Genomic DNA, 18316 nt, shown 5'->3' with positions numbered 1-18316 from the left:
TTATCAGTGCAAAGAAGGTTTGTGTAATGCATCGGCTCATAGGTCAGTAAGTCAGATGGTCAGATAAACGTGTAATTGTATTGCATTTGTGGCCTCACATTCTTTACTCCATTAACATTACACCTGAACGTTCTGAACATCTGTCATAAATTCTCACAGTATGATTTATTCACACGCCGTGAAATTTTCTCCCACATGGTCTCAACAGATCTAACTCATCAGTGAAGAGATGTCTTCATGAAGTATTTTTCATCCACATTTTAAGTTTAGGATTCTTTCATTCGTGCCCCATTCCACACCCGTGACAAAATAATAATTCTGTTTCTCAGGTAGTAACTGAAAGAAGGAAATTTATCATTCTCACCAAACAGGAAGTCCAGAGGGTGCCGTGGGCGGTGTGATAGGTCCTCTGCCCCTTCTACTGCAGTGAGCACTTAAAGTCTTCAGTGTCTTCATAGCAACCTGGCTGCGGGATGACGAAGAAGGCTGAGAGGCAAAACCCTCTTCAATGTTAGGTTTTGTCTCATTTTCATGGAAGATTATTAGCCAGTTGCATTAAATGGCCACCGTAATTTTAATAATATGAAATTTCATATTTCCCTCTTGAATAGAGAAAAAAAGTAAAGGGAAAAGGTGTCAGGGACAGATTATATCAAAAGACTTTCTTCTTTATCATGATAGGGTAATATTCCATGTAACACTGGGCTATTCTAATGTTCAGAATGTCAAGGAAAGTTTGTAGAGCCCTTGTGTTTTCTAACTCACAGATTTCTTTCCTTTCTGCTGTGTCTGATTCTAAACACACTTAAATCATTCTCCAGGTTTTTTTTTTTTTTAGCTGTGCCCCGCAGCTTGCAGGATCTTAGTTCCCTGACCAGGGATTGAACCGGTGCCCTCACAGTGAAAGTGCCAAGTCCTAACCTCTGAACTGCCAGAGAATTCCCTCTCCAATTGTGATGTAGTTATTCTGATTCCAGTATCAGGGTAAGAAGTAAAGGAATCCATTTTGAGATGTTTTTTATCCATGCCATCGTACCTGAATGTGAGAAATATACAAAAAGCTTGTAGTTGGGAAATATTAACTAATTAATATTAACTAATTAAAATTAAATATATAATACAGCCTCCAAATATATTTTAATATTAGACTCTATATAGTAATATAACTGCTGTATCATAACTCTGAGATGTTAAATATTGGGGAAGGAACATTAAATATTTTCCGTGAAGTACTAGAGGCTCAAATAGGATTGACTTGCTACTATACATAAAATAGATAAGCAACAAGGATTTACTGTATGGCATATAAAATTACATTCACTAACTTGGAATAACCTACAATGGAGATTAATCTGAAAAAAATTTATATAACTGAAGCACTTTGTGGAACACCCGAAACTCATACAATATTGTAAATCAGCTATCCTTCGATCAGAAAAAGAAATGGAACTTCCCTGGTGGTCCAGTGGGTAAGACTCTGCGCTCCCAATGGAGGGGCCTGGGTTCAGTCCCTGGTAAGGGAACTAGATCCCACACGCATGCCTCAACTAAGAGTTCTCATGCCGCAACTAAGAAGCCCCTGTGCTGCAACTAAAGATCCCGCTTGTTGCAACTAGAATCTGGCGCAGCCAAAATAAATAAGTAAATTTGTTTGTTTGTCTTTTGCGGTACGCGGCCCTCTCACTGCTGTGGCCTCTCCCGTTGCGGAGCACAGGCTTTGGACGCCCAGGCTCAGCGGCCATGGCTCACGGGCCCAGCCGCTCTGCGGCATGTGGGATCTTCCCGGACCGGGGCACGAACCCGTGTCCCCTGTATCGGCAGGCGGACTCTCAACCACTGCGCCACCAGGGAAGTCCCGAGATACCTTATTTTTTTAATTGAAGTATAGTTGATTTACAAAGTTGTGTCAATCTCTGCTGTACAGCAAAGTGACTCAGTTATACACATATAGACCGTCTTTTTTTTTTTTTTTTTTTTTTTTTTTTTTGGCGATACGCGGGCCTCTCACTGTTGTGGCCTCTTCCGTTGCGGAGAACAGGCTCCGGACGCGCAGGCTCAGCGGCCATGGCTCACGGGCCCAGCCGCTCCGCGGCATGTGGGATCTTCCCGGACCGGGGCACAAACCCGTGTCCCCTGCATCGGCAGGCGGACTCTCAACCACTGCGCCACCAGGGAAGCCCTAGACCGTCTTTTTTTAAGTATTCTTTCCCATTATGGTTTCTCACAGGATATTGAATATAGTTCCCTGGGCTCTACAGTAGGACCTTGTTGTTTATCCATTCTACATATAATAGTTTGCATCTGCTAACCCCAAACTCCCAGTCCATCCCTCTCCCTCTCGCCCCCCCCCCCCTTGGCAACCACAAGTCTATTTTCTATCTCTATGAGTCTGTTTCTGTGAGAGAGACATTTTTAAGGTAAAATTAACAGACCGTGTTTCCAAAATGCCAGTGTTAGGGACTTCCCTGGCAGTCCAGTGGTTAAGACTCCGTGCTTCCAATGCAAGGGACGTGGGTTCAATTCCTGGTTTGGGAACTAAGATCCTACATACCATACAGCCTGGCTAAAAAAATAATAATAATCATAATCATAAAAATAAAATACCAGTGATGCACCTGACATTAGCAATAAGTCTCTCGCTATGCACGGTGAGACTAGTTCATTATCTGTACTATTCCAGTTCTCTCAATAAACTTGAAATGTGAGGAGATTCTGTCTTCATGGTTATAGAGTTCATACATTGCATCTGTCATTTCTCTGTGTACATGCCACACAAATCTTAAAACAACCCCTTGATTTATGCATCCTCCAGGCATTTCAGTGAAGTAAAACGGAAGAAATGCAAATGAAATAGATAAATTGGGCAAAGTGTGTTTTTAAAAATAATAATGAAATATATGACTCACAAAATGAGCTTCCTCAGGAAACTAAAAATAGAACTACCATTTGATCCAGGAATTCCACTCCTCGGTATATATCTGAAAATGATGGAAGCACTAATTTGAAAAGATACGTGCATCCCAATGTTCATAGCAGCATTATTTACAGTAGCCAGTATATGGGAGCAACCCAAATGTCCATCAAGAAAAAGACGGATTAGGGCTTCCCTGGTGGTGCAGTGGTTAAGAAGCCGCCTGCCAATGCAGGGGACACGGGTTCGATCCCTGGTCCGGGAAGATCCCACATGCTGCAGAGCGACTAAGCCCGTGTGCCACAACTGCGGAGCCTGCGCTCTAGAGATCCCGAGCCACAACTGCTGAGCCCACGTGCCACAACTACTGAAGCCCGTGCACCTAGAGCGTGTGCTCCACAGCAAGAGAAGCCACTGCAATGAGAAGCCCATGCACCGCAACAAAGAGTAGCCCCTGGTCGCGGCAACTAGAGATAGCCCGTGAGCAGCAATAAGACCGAACGCAGCCCAAAATAAATAAAAAAAATTTTTAAGTCATAAAAAAAGGAAAAAGATGGATTAAAGAAGAAGTGGTATACGTATCTACAATGAAATATTACTCAGCCACAAAGAAGAATGAAATTCTGCCATTTGCAGCACCATAGGTGGACCTAGAGCATATTATGCTAAGTGAAATATGTCTGACAGAGAAAGACAAATACTACTTGATATCACTTAAATGTGGAATCTAGAAAAGAAATGAATGTATATAGTGAAACAGGACACACAGAGAAAACAAACTAGGTTACCTGTGAAGTGAGGGAGGAGGGGAAGGGCAAGATAAGAGTATGGGATTGAGAGAGCCAAGCTATCAATACTTTGTATAAAACAGATAAGCAATATCTTAAACAATATATTGCACAGCACAGGGAATCACAGCGATTATTTTGTAATAAGTTTTATAATCTATGAAAATTCTGAATCTATGCTGTGCACGTGCAGTGAATGTCATATTGTAAATCAACCATAGTTCAATAAATAAATATATATCATGCATATGTATCATATAGGATTCACAAAATGGAATTTTATAACAGTTGAGATATAATACTTATTACTATAACTTAACTTTTTTAATAGCCTTTCAAAAAGCCTCTTGAAAAATTATGATTCATATTTATAATCTGATAAATACCTGCACACATTTTCATGAAACAAGTGGAAAATATCCTCGACAATTCATCTGAACAGTATTTCACAAGTATTTCTAACATTCATATTGCATCATGAGTTCTGTGTGCATCAGGAAGCGGAATGTAGCAAGTGTGTTTTTTTATTAATTAATTTATGGCTGCGTTGGGTCTTTTTTTTTTTTTTTTTTTCGGTATGCGGGCCTCTCACTGTTGTGGTCTCTCCCATTGCGGAGCACAGGCTCTGGACGCGCAGGCTCAACAGCTATGGCTCACGGCCCCAGCCGCTCCGCGGCATGTGGGATCTTCCCAGACCGGGGCACGAACCCATATCCCCTGCATCAGCAGGCGGACTCTCAACCACTGCGCCACCAGGGAAGCCCTGCGTTGGGTCTTTCTTACTGCTCAAGGGCTGTCTCTAGTTGCGGGGAGCGGCGGCTACTCTTCATTGAGGTGCGTGGCTTCTCGTTGCTGTGGCTTCTCTTGTTGCGGAGCACGGGCTCTAGGCACGTGGGCTTCAGTAGTTGCGGCACATGGGCTCAGTAGTGGTGGCTCGCGGGCTCTAGAGCATAAGCTCAGCAGCTGTGGCACATAGACTTAGTTGCTCTGCGGCCTGTGGGATCTACCCAGACCAGGGCTTGAACCCAAGTCCCCTGCATTGTAAGGCGGATTATTCACCACCGAGCCACCAGGGAAGCCCTACCTGGAACCTTTTATGTCATATACATTTATCAATTCACTTAGACACGCCAGCTAACTGCTGGCAAAAACAGCTCTTTTTTTTTTTTTTTTCTTTTTTTTTTTCGGTACGCGGGCCTCTCACCGTTGTGGCCTCTCCCGTTGCGGAGCACAGGCTCTGGACGTGCAGGCCCAGCGTCCACGGCTCACGGGCCCAGCCGCTCCGCAGCATGTGGGATCTTCCCGGACCGGGGCACGAACCTGTGTCCCCTGCATCGGCAGGCGGACTCTCAACCACTGCGCCACCAGGGAAGCCCAAAAAACAGCTTTTTATTGACACCATTCTCGACTCGTTAGGAGGAAACATCTTAGTTTCCGAGATAACTGGCCCAAGCAACGGTAGCTTTTGCCTTAAAACTGTAGCAAACAGTAAATTAAAACAAGCAGTTTCAAGCTGCAGGGACCAACCTACCCCTCCCCGCCTCCTGCCCCGCCTAACTGCGCTACCCGGACTGACAGGGGCTCCCTCCTCGCCCCGCCCCTCGCCGCTAGCGCTCCGCCCAAGCCCCGCCCCCAGAAGCCCTGCTTCGAACTCCGCGCTCGCGCCGTTAATAACGGAAGCGGAAGCGGACAGCGCGGCGAGAAGGTCACCCTGCTGAGAGTAAGTTTTCTTTTCTGGTGTTAATCTGTGCCGCGCGGCCCCCCTTTCTCCATCTTCAGAGTGTGGGGGGGTCACCAAGGACCGTAAATCCCAGCACCCGCCCCTACGCTCCCAGTAACTCCAGACGTCGCCGTTACAGGTCAGGCATGTTTACCTTTGGGTTTGAATTCGCTCTGAGGCCGGTCCCGGTGCCCTTGGCTTTTCTGCCTTCGGTCCAGGTAGACACCTACATTCGCGACATTTTCCTGCTTAAAATCCATTACTGCCTCCGTCCCTTCCCGCCGCCTGTAACGTCCCCTTCCGCGAGGTGGATTCGCGCCCCCCAGCCTCGCTCTCTCGGCCCCTGGAGGGCAGCGCCGGCCGCCCCGCTCCCGGACAGCCCACGTTCTCTCCCCGGTCCTGGCATTCTGCAGAGCCCGCCCCTCTCCTGAGACCCCCTCCCTCCATGCCAGCGCCTCTGTCCTCGCGTCTCCTCAGGTCGGTCCTTTTGCTCCCCCGGCCTCCCCTTCGTAGTCAGCCCTTCCCCTCACCCGGCGTGGGGGGCGGGGAGTGACCTGGGCCAGCCGTGTGACACCCAGTGTTCTTTCGTCTGAAATTCCACCCCGCTGGAGAATGGACTCTTCCGGTAGGCGGCATGTTATTCCGTCTCGGTCTCTGTAAATATGTGGGCGATGGGGGAACTGGAGGAGCAGAGACAGAGCGACTGAGAGAGAAGTAGAAAAGCTGACAGGGTGGAAAGAATGAGGGAGAGCGGATGGAGACGTAGAGGATGGCTGAGGAGCTTATAAAGAGACAGTGAAATGAAAGAGACTAAGTAAGCCTTGAAAATAGCAGGTGAATAAAATCGGGAAGTAAATGAAAACGCCGGATCTCCAGGGATTGCAGAGCAACATAGAGAGAGGCCCTGGATCAGTGGTAGTAGGGAGGGCAGCAGTGGTGAGGCACTGCACAGAAAATCTGGGAGAGGATAAACGGTGGAACCATGGCCGTCAGGGCATCCTGGTCCTGGGAGAGAAGCAGAGGACTTCTGTGGCTAGCAGAGCAGAGGAAGAGAGAGAGCAGAAAGGAAGCACAGCCACCTGGGGTGCCGGAGAGTGGGGAGGAAGGGAGAGTAACAGGGACAGAAGGGGTGTCACGGGCCGGGCAGAGAGGGAGTAGAGTTGGGGGAAGAAAGAGGCAGAAATGTATGGATAGGCCAGCAGGAGCATCAGGGGAGTAGATAAGATCAAAAAGGAGGAGACAGAAACAGGGAAAGAAATAGACAATAAAATGGAAACACATAGTAGTGCAGGTAGAGGGCAGACTGGATCCAGGTTGGGGGTGAGTTGATTGGATTTGTACGATTAAGTTATGATATACTGACTTCTGGCTTTAGACTCTAATAAATTGAAATGTTGCTTGCTTAAATTATACAGGTGAGGATTTATATTGCAAAACTGTAAGGTTTGTGCATTTTGTAATTGTTTGTATGACAAGAAAACTTCCCTTTGCAATCCCTGTTCAGCCAAGGGGCGGTGAGTTGACTCAGGCAGTTGTGGGTCACGCCCTTCCATTTCCTGGTGTGGGGTAGAGGACGGGAGAGACTAGTGGGGCAGGAAGTGACTGACTTTCACTACATGGTGCTTCTTTAAAGAAACATTAAAATTTTTGTTTTTCTGTAATGGACTTACTTTTTTCTCTCTGGTTGCTTTACATTTATGTCTTTCCTTTAACTTTGCATATATCCTAGTGCATTAGATATCTAATTTCCTGAAAATAATTACTAACTTGTGAAATAAGTTTGGTGGCCTTATGTATTCTACTCATGTGATTCTTTTCTAAATATGATAAATCCTCGATTTTTTTTTGGTATTTATTTATTTATTTGTTTTTCGCTGCGTTGGGTCTTCGCTGCTGCGCGTGGGCCCTCTCTAGTTGCGGCAAGCAGGGGCTACTCTTCGTTGTGGTGCGCGGGCTTCTCATTGCGGTGGCTTCCCTCGTTGCGGAGCACAGGCTCAAGGCACGCGGGCTTCATTCATTAGTTGTGGCACGCGGGCTCAGTAGTTGTGGCTCACGGGCTCTAGAGCACAGGCTCAGTAGTTGTGGCACACGGGCTTAGTTGCTCCGTGGCATGTGGGATCCTCCCGGACCAGGGCTCGAACCCGTGTCCCCTGCATTGGCAGGCGGATTCTTAACCACTGCGCCACCCGGGAAGCCCCAATCCTCAATTTTTTTTAAAACATTGACAGCAGGATCTTTAGATTAAAAAAATTCACAAATTCATTTTATTTATTCAGATATAATTGACACCTGAGTTCTTCCCCTGCTTTATCTTTGTATACTGGTAAAGTTCTTTGGTAACTAGTAAATAATTTTAGACTCTTTTGATGAGTACTTGGTAGATACGTCATTGATCTTTTATATTAACAGTCAAAACCTAGTTTAACCAGTTAGTCTAATATTCTTTTTCACCTTTTATTCCTCTATTCATGATGAAGAAGTTTGCTCAGATCTTGTTTCTAAGCTGAACGCTTGCAGTGTTTTATGCACCAGCAACTATGCTTTTCCAATTGTTTATTTTTAAATTCTTTTACTGTGATTTTTCTGGAAAGAAAAATTACCTGTTTGGTGACAGTGTGATCAGACATTGAAAGAGAAGTTTCCTTTGATCAGGCACCTGAAAGATGGTGTTTTAAATGGGACAGGCGATAAGGACAGACTCTGCCCACCGACCCCTCAGGATCTCATTTCAGAATTCAGTTACACCTGATTCTGTTCACTCAACCAGGACTTTCTCAGAAAAGTCTCCCTTCTGGGCCTCAGGGCGCCCACTTGTAACATGGAGATGAGAGACTAGACCAGAAACTCTCAGTCAAAGTAACACTGACCCTGAAGTGGTTGGCCAAATTGTGTTTGTCTTCTTTTTGGAGAGAGTGTCTAGTTTTATTTAGAGTTGTATATGGGTTCATGTCTTCCCACAGGCTCAGAGTAGAAGTGACCGTAGTCAGAAATATTTCTCTGCATTAAGTATAAATCCGAGGAGAGTTTATGCCAGTTCTGGCACTCAGACCTGCACCAGCTCTTATTTGCCCTCAGGACAAATCCCAACTCCTCCCTGTGGCTGCTCAGCCCTGTGTCATCAGGGCCCTGCCAGTGTCTCCAGCCTCATCCTGGGAGCTGACCCTGTTCTCATGGTTCACTCTACCCTGGGCACATTCACCTTTTGTCTGTTTCCAAACAAAAGCTGTTTCTATCTGACATCATAGTTCCTGTTCTTACCTTTTGCCTTGAAGTCACCATAGCACAGGCCCTTTGTCTCCCTTCAGGTCTAGGCTCAGAGAGGGCTCGCCATCTCCTCCTGACTGTGTCACATTTTATTGCCTCTGTATCAGTCACCTTCAACAGAAATGCCGCTCTCCATTGATTATTTGGAGTCTTCCTCCTTTTCCGTTCATTGAAGGATGCACAGTGTTCCTCTTCTTCCCTGGATAGCTGCGGCATCTCCCTCTGGGGATGTGTTTAGTGGCTGGGGCTGTGGGTTGGGCTGAATAATCCTCAGGGGAGACCAGGGGAACACGGTAGGTGATGCGGATGGTTCCTACATTTGTTCTGGACATTTCAACTCTAATTGATTATTACCCCATATGGCTGCTTAATTACTCAAAATAAGAGCAAAAAGATGCAGGGAGTGCTAAAAATCCCTACAGAACTGATGTCCTCATGTAGTATGTTGAGGTGTCCCCATGTTTAGTGTGCTGTGTCACTGCTCTACTATAGCCCCCAGGTGTGCCAGGCTGTGCACATCCAGGGACCAGTTGCCTCCTTGGAGCTTTGCCTTCCAGCAGTTCATCTGCTCCGAGTCAGGGGTAGTGATTTCACTGTGGTAACTGTGGGCCAAAGTCCAGAACCTAAGGAGGAATGAAGGAGACTTCCCTCAAAGAGTTAGGGTATCTTTTAATTACCTGTGAGCTGGGAGAACAGGAAAGAAGAAACTTGGGGACCATCTGTCTTGGGGACAAGAAATCTGGGGACCGCCTGTCTTTGAGTCTCCCACACTGCATTCAAATGTCCTTTGTAACTGGACTCCGTAACATTCTTACTTTCTCGTAAGTTTTTCCAGGAGGGCCAACTTTGTTGACCTGCATATTGAACGCCCGGTGTCCTTTCAGTGGCAGCTTGTGTGTATTCCTGTTGCGATGGCTTTCCTGAGAGGTACTTTTGTCCTTTAGCCCTGTTTGCCCATGAGTGCAAGGAGGAGAGGGAGAACAATGGGAAAATTGGAGGAGAGCCTGCAGGAGGGATATGGCAGCAAGTGTGGGCTTCAGGATGAGCCCAATGAATGGTGTATGCATTTGTCCCTTTTGGGCTCAAGGGGTATGTGGAACTCCTGGCAAGTAATGTCTCAGTTCTGGCTGGAGCACCTGGAATTGGACTTATGGGTAGTTGTGGGTACATTGCATGGTTTGAGGTGCCATAGTGTCTTAGCTCAGGTTCCCTGGGACCTAGCTGCTGAGACTGAGGTTTCCATGCATTGGTTTAATCTGGTATTTCATGGCCATACATGAGGAGGAATGAAGGCAGTGGTTTTAAGCACAGAAAATCATTTTCCTCTGATGTTAGAAGTATGGCCTGAGCTGAGCCCACAGGGATTTTTGGGTGCAGGAGGATGGGTGCCTTGTCCTCAGGCAATGGAGCTAGAGGGTGCCCTACAGCATCCACTCCGCAAATGACTTGTTTTGGGTATTCTGGGAGGTCAAGAATCGTTGTGCAGGGATACTGCTTTGGGAAAGATCTCTGGTGTTCTCCTTACTTGCTCCAAGTAATAAATCCTTCCTGCTCCAGAAGAAAAAAAGGGAGAGAGAAAGAGAGGAATCATTGTGCAGTTTTTAGACTAATATGGAGGTCATTTTGTTGTTTACCTTTGGTACTTTTTAGTATTTTGTGTCGCAGATAAAGAAATTTTCAGTTGCACTGTGAAACATAATGAAAGGGGAATTGGAGTGTTGCCTTGGGGGATGTTTGGGTCTCACTGGGGGATGTGCATCGTTGGAAACATCTTTCTTTTATGTGTAGTTTTTGAAGATGACAGTGTTTGGGCTGTGGTTACTGTGAGTGAAAATATGGTATTTTGCATCTATTGGTTCCTTGGGTGTCTTATATGTATTTTTCCCTCTGGCATGATTTATTAGAGTTTGGCATGTTTTCTGGTATTTTCTAGCACGATGAGTTGATCATTATGGGTTTTATCGAAACTATGTTGGACCCCATGAAAGTTTGTAAGTTCATTTGAGTCCAGAAGGGAAGTTATGAGTAGTAAGCTTCAAATGGCAGAAGGTTTTCATTAGGGAGATTTTGCTAGGTATGTTTCTGTGGACAGAACCTGAGAGGGGCCATTAAGTTCTTTAATGTAGGGAGAGATTGTTCCAAGAATCAGAGGGCCAGCAACACCACAGTGATCAGTAGTACAGAGGCACGTTCTTGGGAAGCTGTAGCCGCTACTTTCTTGCTGCCAGGCCAGTGCTGGTTCCTCTACGGTCCTCTCCCTACCTGTCTCAAAACACACACGCACGCACACACACACACACACACACACATGAATGCTTGTGCTTCATTGGTGGGAATGTAAATGGTATAGCTATTACGGAAAACAATTTAGAGGTTCCTCTGTCTAGATAGCCAAAGGAAATGAAATCATTATACTTAGGTAATATTTGCAACACGTTCATCTAATGTTCATCGTGCTATCGTTAATCATACTGTGTTTCTATATACCTGGTATTTGCTGAGAGAGTAACCTTGAGTGTTCTTAGCACACAGAAATAAAATGGTCCTTGTGAGTTGATGGACGTGTAAAGCACTCTGTTGTGAATATTACAGTGTATACATCTGTCTAGTAAGCACATTGGATGCCTCACATGTACACCATTGTTATACATCTGTTAGGCCTCAGTAAAGCTAGAAAATGAAAAGCAAGTGGGGGCTGTGCTGGGCTTGCCTCCTGCGAGTGCTGCTCAACCCAGGCGCTTCCTTAGATCGATGAAGAATTTTGTACAGACATGTATTGTACCCTCTGACCAGGGATTCCTCTTCATACTGTCAGTGTGGGGGTCCAACCTCAACAATATTTGAGGTGCCCCACGATGTTCCAATCCGGATCCCTCACTGAGCATCGTGACTCTGAGCGCCCCCGTTCCTGAGGGCTGAGATCTGGGCTGAGGGTGAGGGCTCTGCTCTGTGTGGGGATGGATCAGGGCTGGTCAGTGACCTGCAGGGGATCGTCGGGTCCAGCTGAGGTGCCCGCTGCTGCTGGGTACGTGAGGGCCTCACCAGGAGGGGAGCCTGAACTGAAGGAAAGGGTGGGAAAATTCACCTGTTGGTCTCTGTGTGGGAGTTACTGTCCTGAGTCCCTCCTGGGACAGTGGGCAACAGAGGACCGTCTGTTCCCCATGCTGAGGGCTTCCCTGTGCGTGTGGTGGTGACTCAGGAAGGGGGTGTGTTGATTCTAAGCATTAAACAGCTTGTTTTCCACTTTCAGGATCGACCTCTAAAGACTCTTGTCTGAGAAAGAAGCCCAGAAGAGGAGGGAGAGGAAAGAAAAGGAGTCTGGAATGGCTCTTTCTCAGGTAAAGTCATATTCTCAGTTGTTTCTTCTGTCTGTCCTTCCTGAAATGCCCTTCTTTGGACTCGCTAATCTCTGACTCTGAAGTGTCCTGCCTGACACCTGTACATTCACACTGACTCGGGTCCTTCCCTCAGGGCCTGTCATCTCCACTTAGATCCCATTTCCCCATAACCCAGTGACCTGGAACTTGTGAAGAGGCTCCGCTGGGTGTAGTCCTGGGCAGGGCTTCACACCCATGGATTGGAGACGTGGTGTCAGTGCTACTGGACAGCAGGGATCGCTTAGGGCCCCATCAGGATGCACTGTCTGCTCTCTGTCAAGCAGGATAAAGAAGCTGGACGTTAATGTGCACAGTATCTGGTAAAATCTGGAAAACAGACCAGTAAGAGGTAATTTGTTCTGTCTTTGTAACTTTTTTTTTTTTTTTTTTTTTTTGCCATGCCCCACCAAGGCTTGTGGGAACTTAGTTCCCCGACCAGGGATTGAACCCGGGCTCACTGCAGTGAATGCACCAAGCGCTAACCATTGGATCACCAGGGAATGTTTTAGTCCCTTCTTGAGTTTGAACTATGAAATCAACCTAAATCTCTGACAGTGGGAAATTCTTTAAATCACTTTCATCACCTGCATTCCTCAGAGGTTGTCTTTTCACTCTGTGGATTGTATCCTGTGATACAGAAGTTTTTACCTTTGATGCAAGTAAGGTTCCATCTTCATTCTTTTGCTGGTATGTATGTAGTTGCTCAGCATCATTTGTTATTGAGGCTGTCCTTTCCCCTTTGTGTAGTCTTTGCACCCTTGGCTGTACATTTTATATATATTCATTGGATTATTTCTGGTATCCACTGGGTTTTGTATCTGTGCTTATACCAGTACCACGTCATCCTGATTACTTTGTAATATGTTTTGAAATCTGAAAATTATGTCCATCTTCTTTTTCAAGAGTATTTTGGCTGTTGGGGGTCCTTTGAGATTCCCTATGAATTTTAGTATGTTTTTTTTTTTTTTTTTTTTTTTTTTTAAATTTATTTATTTATTTTTGGCTGTGTTGGGTCTTCGTTTCTGTGGGAGGGCTTTCTCTAGTTGTGGTGAGCGGGGACCACTCTTCATCGCGGTGCGCGGGCCTCTCGCTGTCGCGACCTTCTGTTGTTGAGGAGCACAGGCTCCAGACGCGCAGGCTCAGTAGCTGTGGCACACGGGCTTAGTTGCTCCGTGGCATGTGGGATCTTCCCAGACCAGGGCTCGAACCCATGTCCCCTGCATTGGCAGGCAGATTCTCAACCACTGCGCCACCAGGGAAGCCCAGTATGATTTTTTTTTAAACTGCAAAAATTGCCTTTGAAATTTTGACAGGGATTCCATTGAATCTGTAGAACACTTTCAGTAATAAAGTCATTTTAAGAATATTAATTCTTCCAATTCATGAGTACAGGGTGTCTTTTTATTTATTTGTATATCCTTGGATTTCTTTTAGCAACATTTAGTAGTTTTCAGTGTTCAAGTCTTTCACCTTCTTGGGTAATTTTTTCCTAGTCTGTCTCTTGATGCTATAGTAAACAGTATTGTTTTCTAGCTTTCTTTTGAATTTGTTCATTGTGTATATTGTATATACCACGGCAACTGATTTTTGTGTGCTGATATTTTTTTCCTTTCTGGCCATGCCTTGCGGTTTGTGGGATCTTAGTTCCCCCGCCAGGTTTTGAACCCAGGGCCATGGCAGTGAAAGCACAGAGTCTTAACCACTGGACTGCTGGGAAATTCCCTGCTGCAATTTTTCCAAAGTTGTTTTTTCTTTTTTTTTTTTTTTTTTGGCTGCATCAGGTGTTGTGGCACTCGGGATCTTCATTGAGGCGTGCGGCATCTTTTGTTGTGGCGTGCAGTGTCTTTCGTTGAGGCGCATGGGCTTCTCTCTCTAGTTGTGGCGTGCGGGGTTTTTTTTTCTCTCTCTCTAGTTGTGGCACACGGGTTCCAGAGTGCGTGGGCTCTGTAGTTTGTGGCACGCGGGCTCTCTCGTTGAGGCATGTGGGCTTAGTTGCTCTGTGGTATATGGGATCTTAGTTCCCTGACCAGGGATTGAACCCAAGTCCCTTGCCTTAGAAGGTGGATTCTTTACCACTGGACCAACCGGGAAGTCCTTGAAGTTGTGTTTTGAAGTGGTAGTTTTCTCATGGAGCCTTTTTGGTTTGCACATGTAAAACCTTGTCACATAGAGAAAAAGGTAATTTTACTTCTTTTTCAATTTGTATAACTTTGATTTCTTTTTCTTGTCTAATGGCTCTCCATACATTCTTGAACAGCAGTACAGGGTTTGCATCTTTCCCCTTTTTTGTTGTAAGCATTTAGCATTGTAGACTTCCCTTTTACTATGGTTTTGACTGCCTGTTATAAATTTTGGTATGTTGTGTTTTTATTTTCATTCAGATATTTTTACAATTTCCGTGTGATTTCTTCTTTAACCCGTTGCTTCTTTTTTTAAAAAATAAATTTATTTATTTTACTTTTGGCTGTGTTGGGTCTTCATTGCTGCGTGTGGGCTTTCTCTAGTTGTGGTGAGCAGGGGCTACTCTTTGTTGTGGTGCGCGGGCTTCTCATTGCGGTGACTTCTCTTGTTGTGGAGCACGGGCTCTAGGCACGCGGGCTTCAGTAGTTGTGGCGCTGGGGCTCTGTAGTTGTGGTGCACAGGCTTATTTACTCCACAGCATGTGGGATCTTTGCGGACCAGGGCTCAAACCTGTGTCCCCTGTATTGGCAGGCGGATTCTTAACCACTGAGCCACAAGGGAAGCCTGGCCCATTGCTTCTTTAAGAATCAGCTGTTTAACTTGTACATCTTGGGGGTTTTCCTGTTTTCCCTCTGTTTGTTATTTCAAGTTTCATTTCATTGTGGTTAGAGAAGATACTTTTTAGATCTCAGTCTCCTTAAATTTGTTAAGATTTGTTTTGTGGCCTAAGATGTGTTTTGTGGTCTGTTATGGAGAATGTTTCATGTTTGCTTGAGAAGGATGTTTTTTGGTGTTGGGTGGAGTGTTCTGTATATGTCTTTTAGGTACAATTGTTATTTAGTGTAGTTCAAGTTCTCTGTTTCCTTTTAAGTTGTTTCCATGTGTAGATAAAACTAGAGTATTGAAGTCTCATACTGACATTTTGCTGTTGTCTATTTCTGTTGTTTCCTTCATATTTGGGCAAGCTCTAATGTTAGATGTATATATATTTATAATTGTTATATCTTCCTGGTGAATGGACTGTTTTATCATTATATAATATCCTTTGTCTCTTGTGTCAGTTTTTGTCTTTATTTTTTCTGATGTAATATAGTCACCCCTGTTCTCTTTAGGATGGACTATCTTTTCACATCCTTTCTCTGTTCTTAGATTTCTATGTCCTTAGATTTGTGAATGTTCACAGTTCCAACTCTCTGACACACTCTCTTTGTGTCTCTTGCCCTCTGTTTTCCTCCTCTTACTGCCTCTAATGGCTCTTGCTCAGGCACACTGTACATTGGTGAAAGGCAGGTGCCCTGGCCAGCCCCCTTCACTCCACTGTAACTTCAGAGAGAATGTGTCAAGTTTCCTTCTAATCATGCTGTTTGGTGAAATATTCTTCCTTAATTACAATATACTTTTTTTTTTTTTTTTGCAGTATGTGGGCCTCTCACTGTTGTGGCCTCTCCCGTTGCGGAGCACAGGCTCCGGATGCGCAGGCTTAGTGGCCATGGCTCACGGGCCCAGCCGCTCTGCGGCATGTGGGATCTTCCCGGACTGGGGCACGAACCCGTGTCCCCTGCATTGGCAGGCGGATTCTCAACCACTGCGCCACCAGGGAAGCCCACAATATACTTTTTTCCATATTCTTTTTAGTCATGATATTTAATTCTCCGAGTAGTTTTTTTTTTTTTTTTTTTTTTCCGGTATGCGGGCCTCTCACTGTTGTGGCCTCTCCCATCGCGGAGCACAGGCTCCGGACGCGCAGGCCCAGCAGCCATGGCCCATGGGCCCAGCCGCTCCGCAGCATGCGGGATCCTCCCGGACCGGGGCACGAACCCGTGTCCCCCGCATCGGCAGGCAGACTCCCAACCACTGCGCCACCAGGGAAGCCCTCTCCGAGTAGTTTTTAACTTTACTATTGTGATAATTTTTTTCTTAGTCTCTTAAATTAATGTATAATAGTAATAACTTTTCTGATTTTGAGTCAGTGTTTTATGTGTGGAATACAGAAATAAACTCTGCTTTGCATTTGTTAATACCTACCTATGTCAATATTGTGGTTTAAACTGTATTTATATATGGGTATACAATAGAGATTGCAGTTAAAGGATCCTATTTTTTTTCATGTTAGTACCATTTAATACAGTTGATACTTTTTCATTGTTCCAAAGATGCTGAAATTCACATAAATAAAAATGATGATAAAAAAAATCATGCAGTAATATATCCAGAGACAACTTCTCTCGTTTCAGTTATTTGTGCATTTACCTGTGTGTCCATGAGTTCATGGATGTGCAAGTCCATGGTTTTGATAAAAGGCATCAGAATTTTATAACTATGTACTGTATTTTATTGCAGTTGAAATTATATCATAAATATATTACATGGCCTTGAATTTTTCCTACACTATCCTGTTAATGGTTCAGATACTAGTAAGATTACTAACGTGTGTGTGTGTGTGTGTGTGCGCGCGCGCACGCACACGTGCCTACATCTATAATGACCTTTTATTGCCTTTCATGTTGTTCAACTTCTTTCAAGTTTTCTGGGAGAATCCTCTGGCCGTGTGCTTCCAAAGCTCTTCTGTTACTTCAGTTTTTGCTTCTTTATCTTCAGTTCAAGACTGCATCCACCTTAATTCAGGTGCTTGCTGTATCATTTCTTAGCTTGAACTAAGTTGAGTTTCTCCAAATGTCTCTGACAGTTTTCTCCTCTGCACGATGGGAACAGATCTTTCTCTGCTGAGCTACAATGTTGATAAAAAAGTTCATATCTATAAAGCATTTAGAGTAATGCTTAGCATCTGTGAAGTATTCAGGCACCTTTAGTCATTGCTGTTCTTATCGTCATTGTAATTTAAGATTTTGATTTTCTTTTTTAAAGCACTGTGGACTTAGTCATCTCTAAAGGCACCACTCATAGTGTAGTTCATCTAGATTTTGAATAGCACTCAGTGTGTAAGACATAATCTAACACTTCTGGATAGAGAACTCATTGTTGAATTTTATTTATATGTATTTCATGTATTGTCCACAAAAATGAAAAATACACATTGATTACAGGTTATCATAATCTCTATGAAAAAGCATAAGAAATTAAAATTAGAGACCCATAATTTCCCCAGATATCTTTATATGGATCTGTCAGAATACATACTTCAACTTGATCTTTTCACCTCTTCTCATTTTGTGTGAAAATAAGAATTCTCCTCATGGCCCCTTGGTGAAATGTGTTTTCATTTCAGGCACAGTTGACCTTCAAGGATGTGGCCATAGAATTCTCTCAGGAGGAATGGGAATGCCTGGACCCTGCTCAGAGGGCCTTGTACAGGGACGTGATGTTGGAGACCTACAGGAACCTGGTCTCCCTGGGTGAGGATAACTTCCCTCCAGAAATTGGGATCTGCCCTTATGTATCTTTGCATTTTCCATTGTGTGCCTCCTGGGAGCCCCTGTTCTGCTTGACTGATCTGAAATCCTTGTTGATTCAGACATGGAAAGCTTCAGGATGCAGCCTCAGGAGTTTAAGTCTACCTTTTCCTCTGATGGCCTGCGCAGTTCATGATACATCAGGAGTTGTTCCAGAGCTTACATGTATATAAAGCTCAATGGGAAACTTTTAATATACCCATTTTCCTGTTTCCTACCCCTGTGCTTGTGATTTAGGAGTTTTAGGAAAAAAGCTACGTTTCTGCACATTATACTGTTCCCTGTGTATTCAGGAGGTAAAGAGCAGGTCAGTTTTTTGAAATACTTTTCTGTTTCCATCTGTAGTCACCTCAGTTCTCAGCTGAGCAAGAGACCAGGATTCTGGAAAAGCCACAGCAAATCATGTTTCCTTCCTCTTATGTGGAGGAATTCCTGTTTCTTATCTGAATATTTTACCCACTTTGTAACAAGAGAAAGAGCCCTGGGCTGGGAAGACTGATCTGAATACCTTTGGGGATGTATCAAAGTGTGAACACAGGTCAGATCTCAGAAGCGCCGATGGGAAGCCTCATTATTAATAGTGTTTGGAGTCTTTCCCCTCATCAGAGAGTTCTATGGGAATACAAAAATTTACTTATTATTTGAGCTCTCAGAGGAAATTTTTC

At 44.7% G+C, this 18316-nt stretch overlaps 1 protein-coding gene across 1 annotated transcript in view; it reads left to right on the top strand.

Moving 5' to 3' along the window:
- The window catches only part of LOC116743779 (zinc finger protein 160-like), a 334519-nt gene that overhangs the window by 306184 nt on the left and 10019 nt on the right, over window positions 1-18316 (top strand). The window contains exon 2 of the mRNA XM_032612730.1: window positions 17468-17594. Coding sequence (XP_032468621.1) covers window positions 17468-17594 — 127 coding nt within the window. The remainder of the gene's footprint in view (window positions 1-17467; window positions 17595-18316) is intronic.

The sequence above is a fragment of the Phocoena sinus genome, chromosome 19 (genome assembly GCF_008692025.1).
Source record: "Phocoena sinus isolate mPhoSin1 chromosome 19, mPhoSin1.pri, whole genome shotgun sequence".
Taxonomy (NCBI): Eukaryota; Metazoa; Chordata; class Mammalia; order Artiodactyla; family Phocoenidae; genus Phocoena; species Phocoena sinus.
The sequence above is the reverse complement of the archived record's forward strand: the minus strand, read 5'-3'. Positions and strand labels throughout refer to the sequence as shown.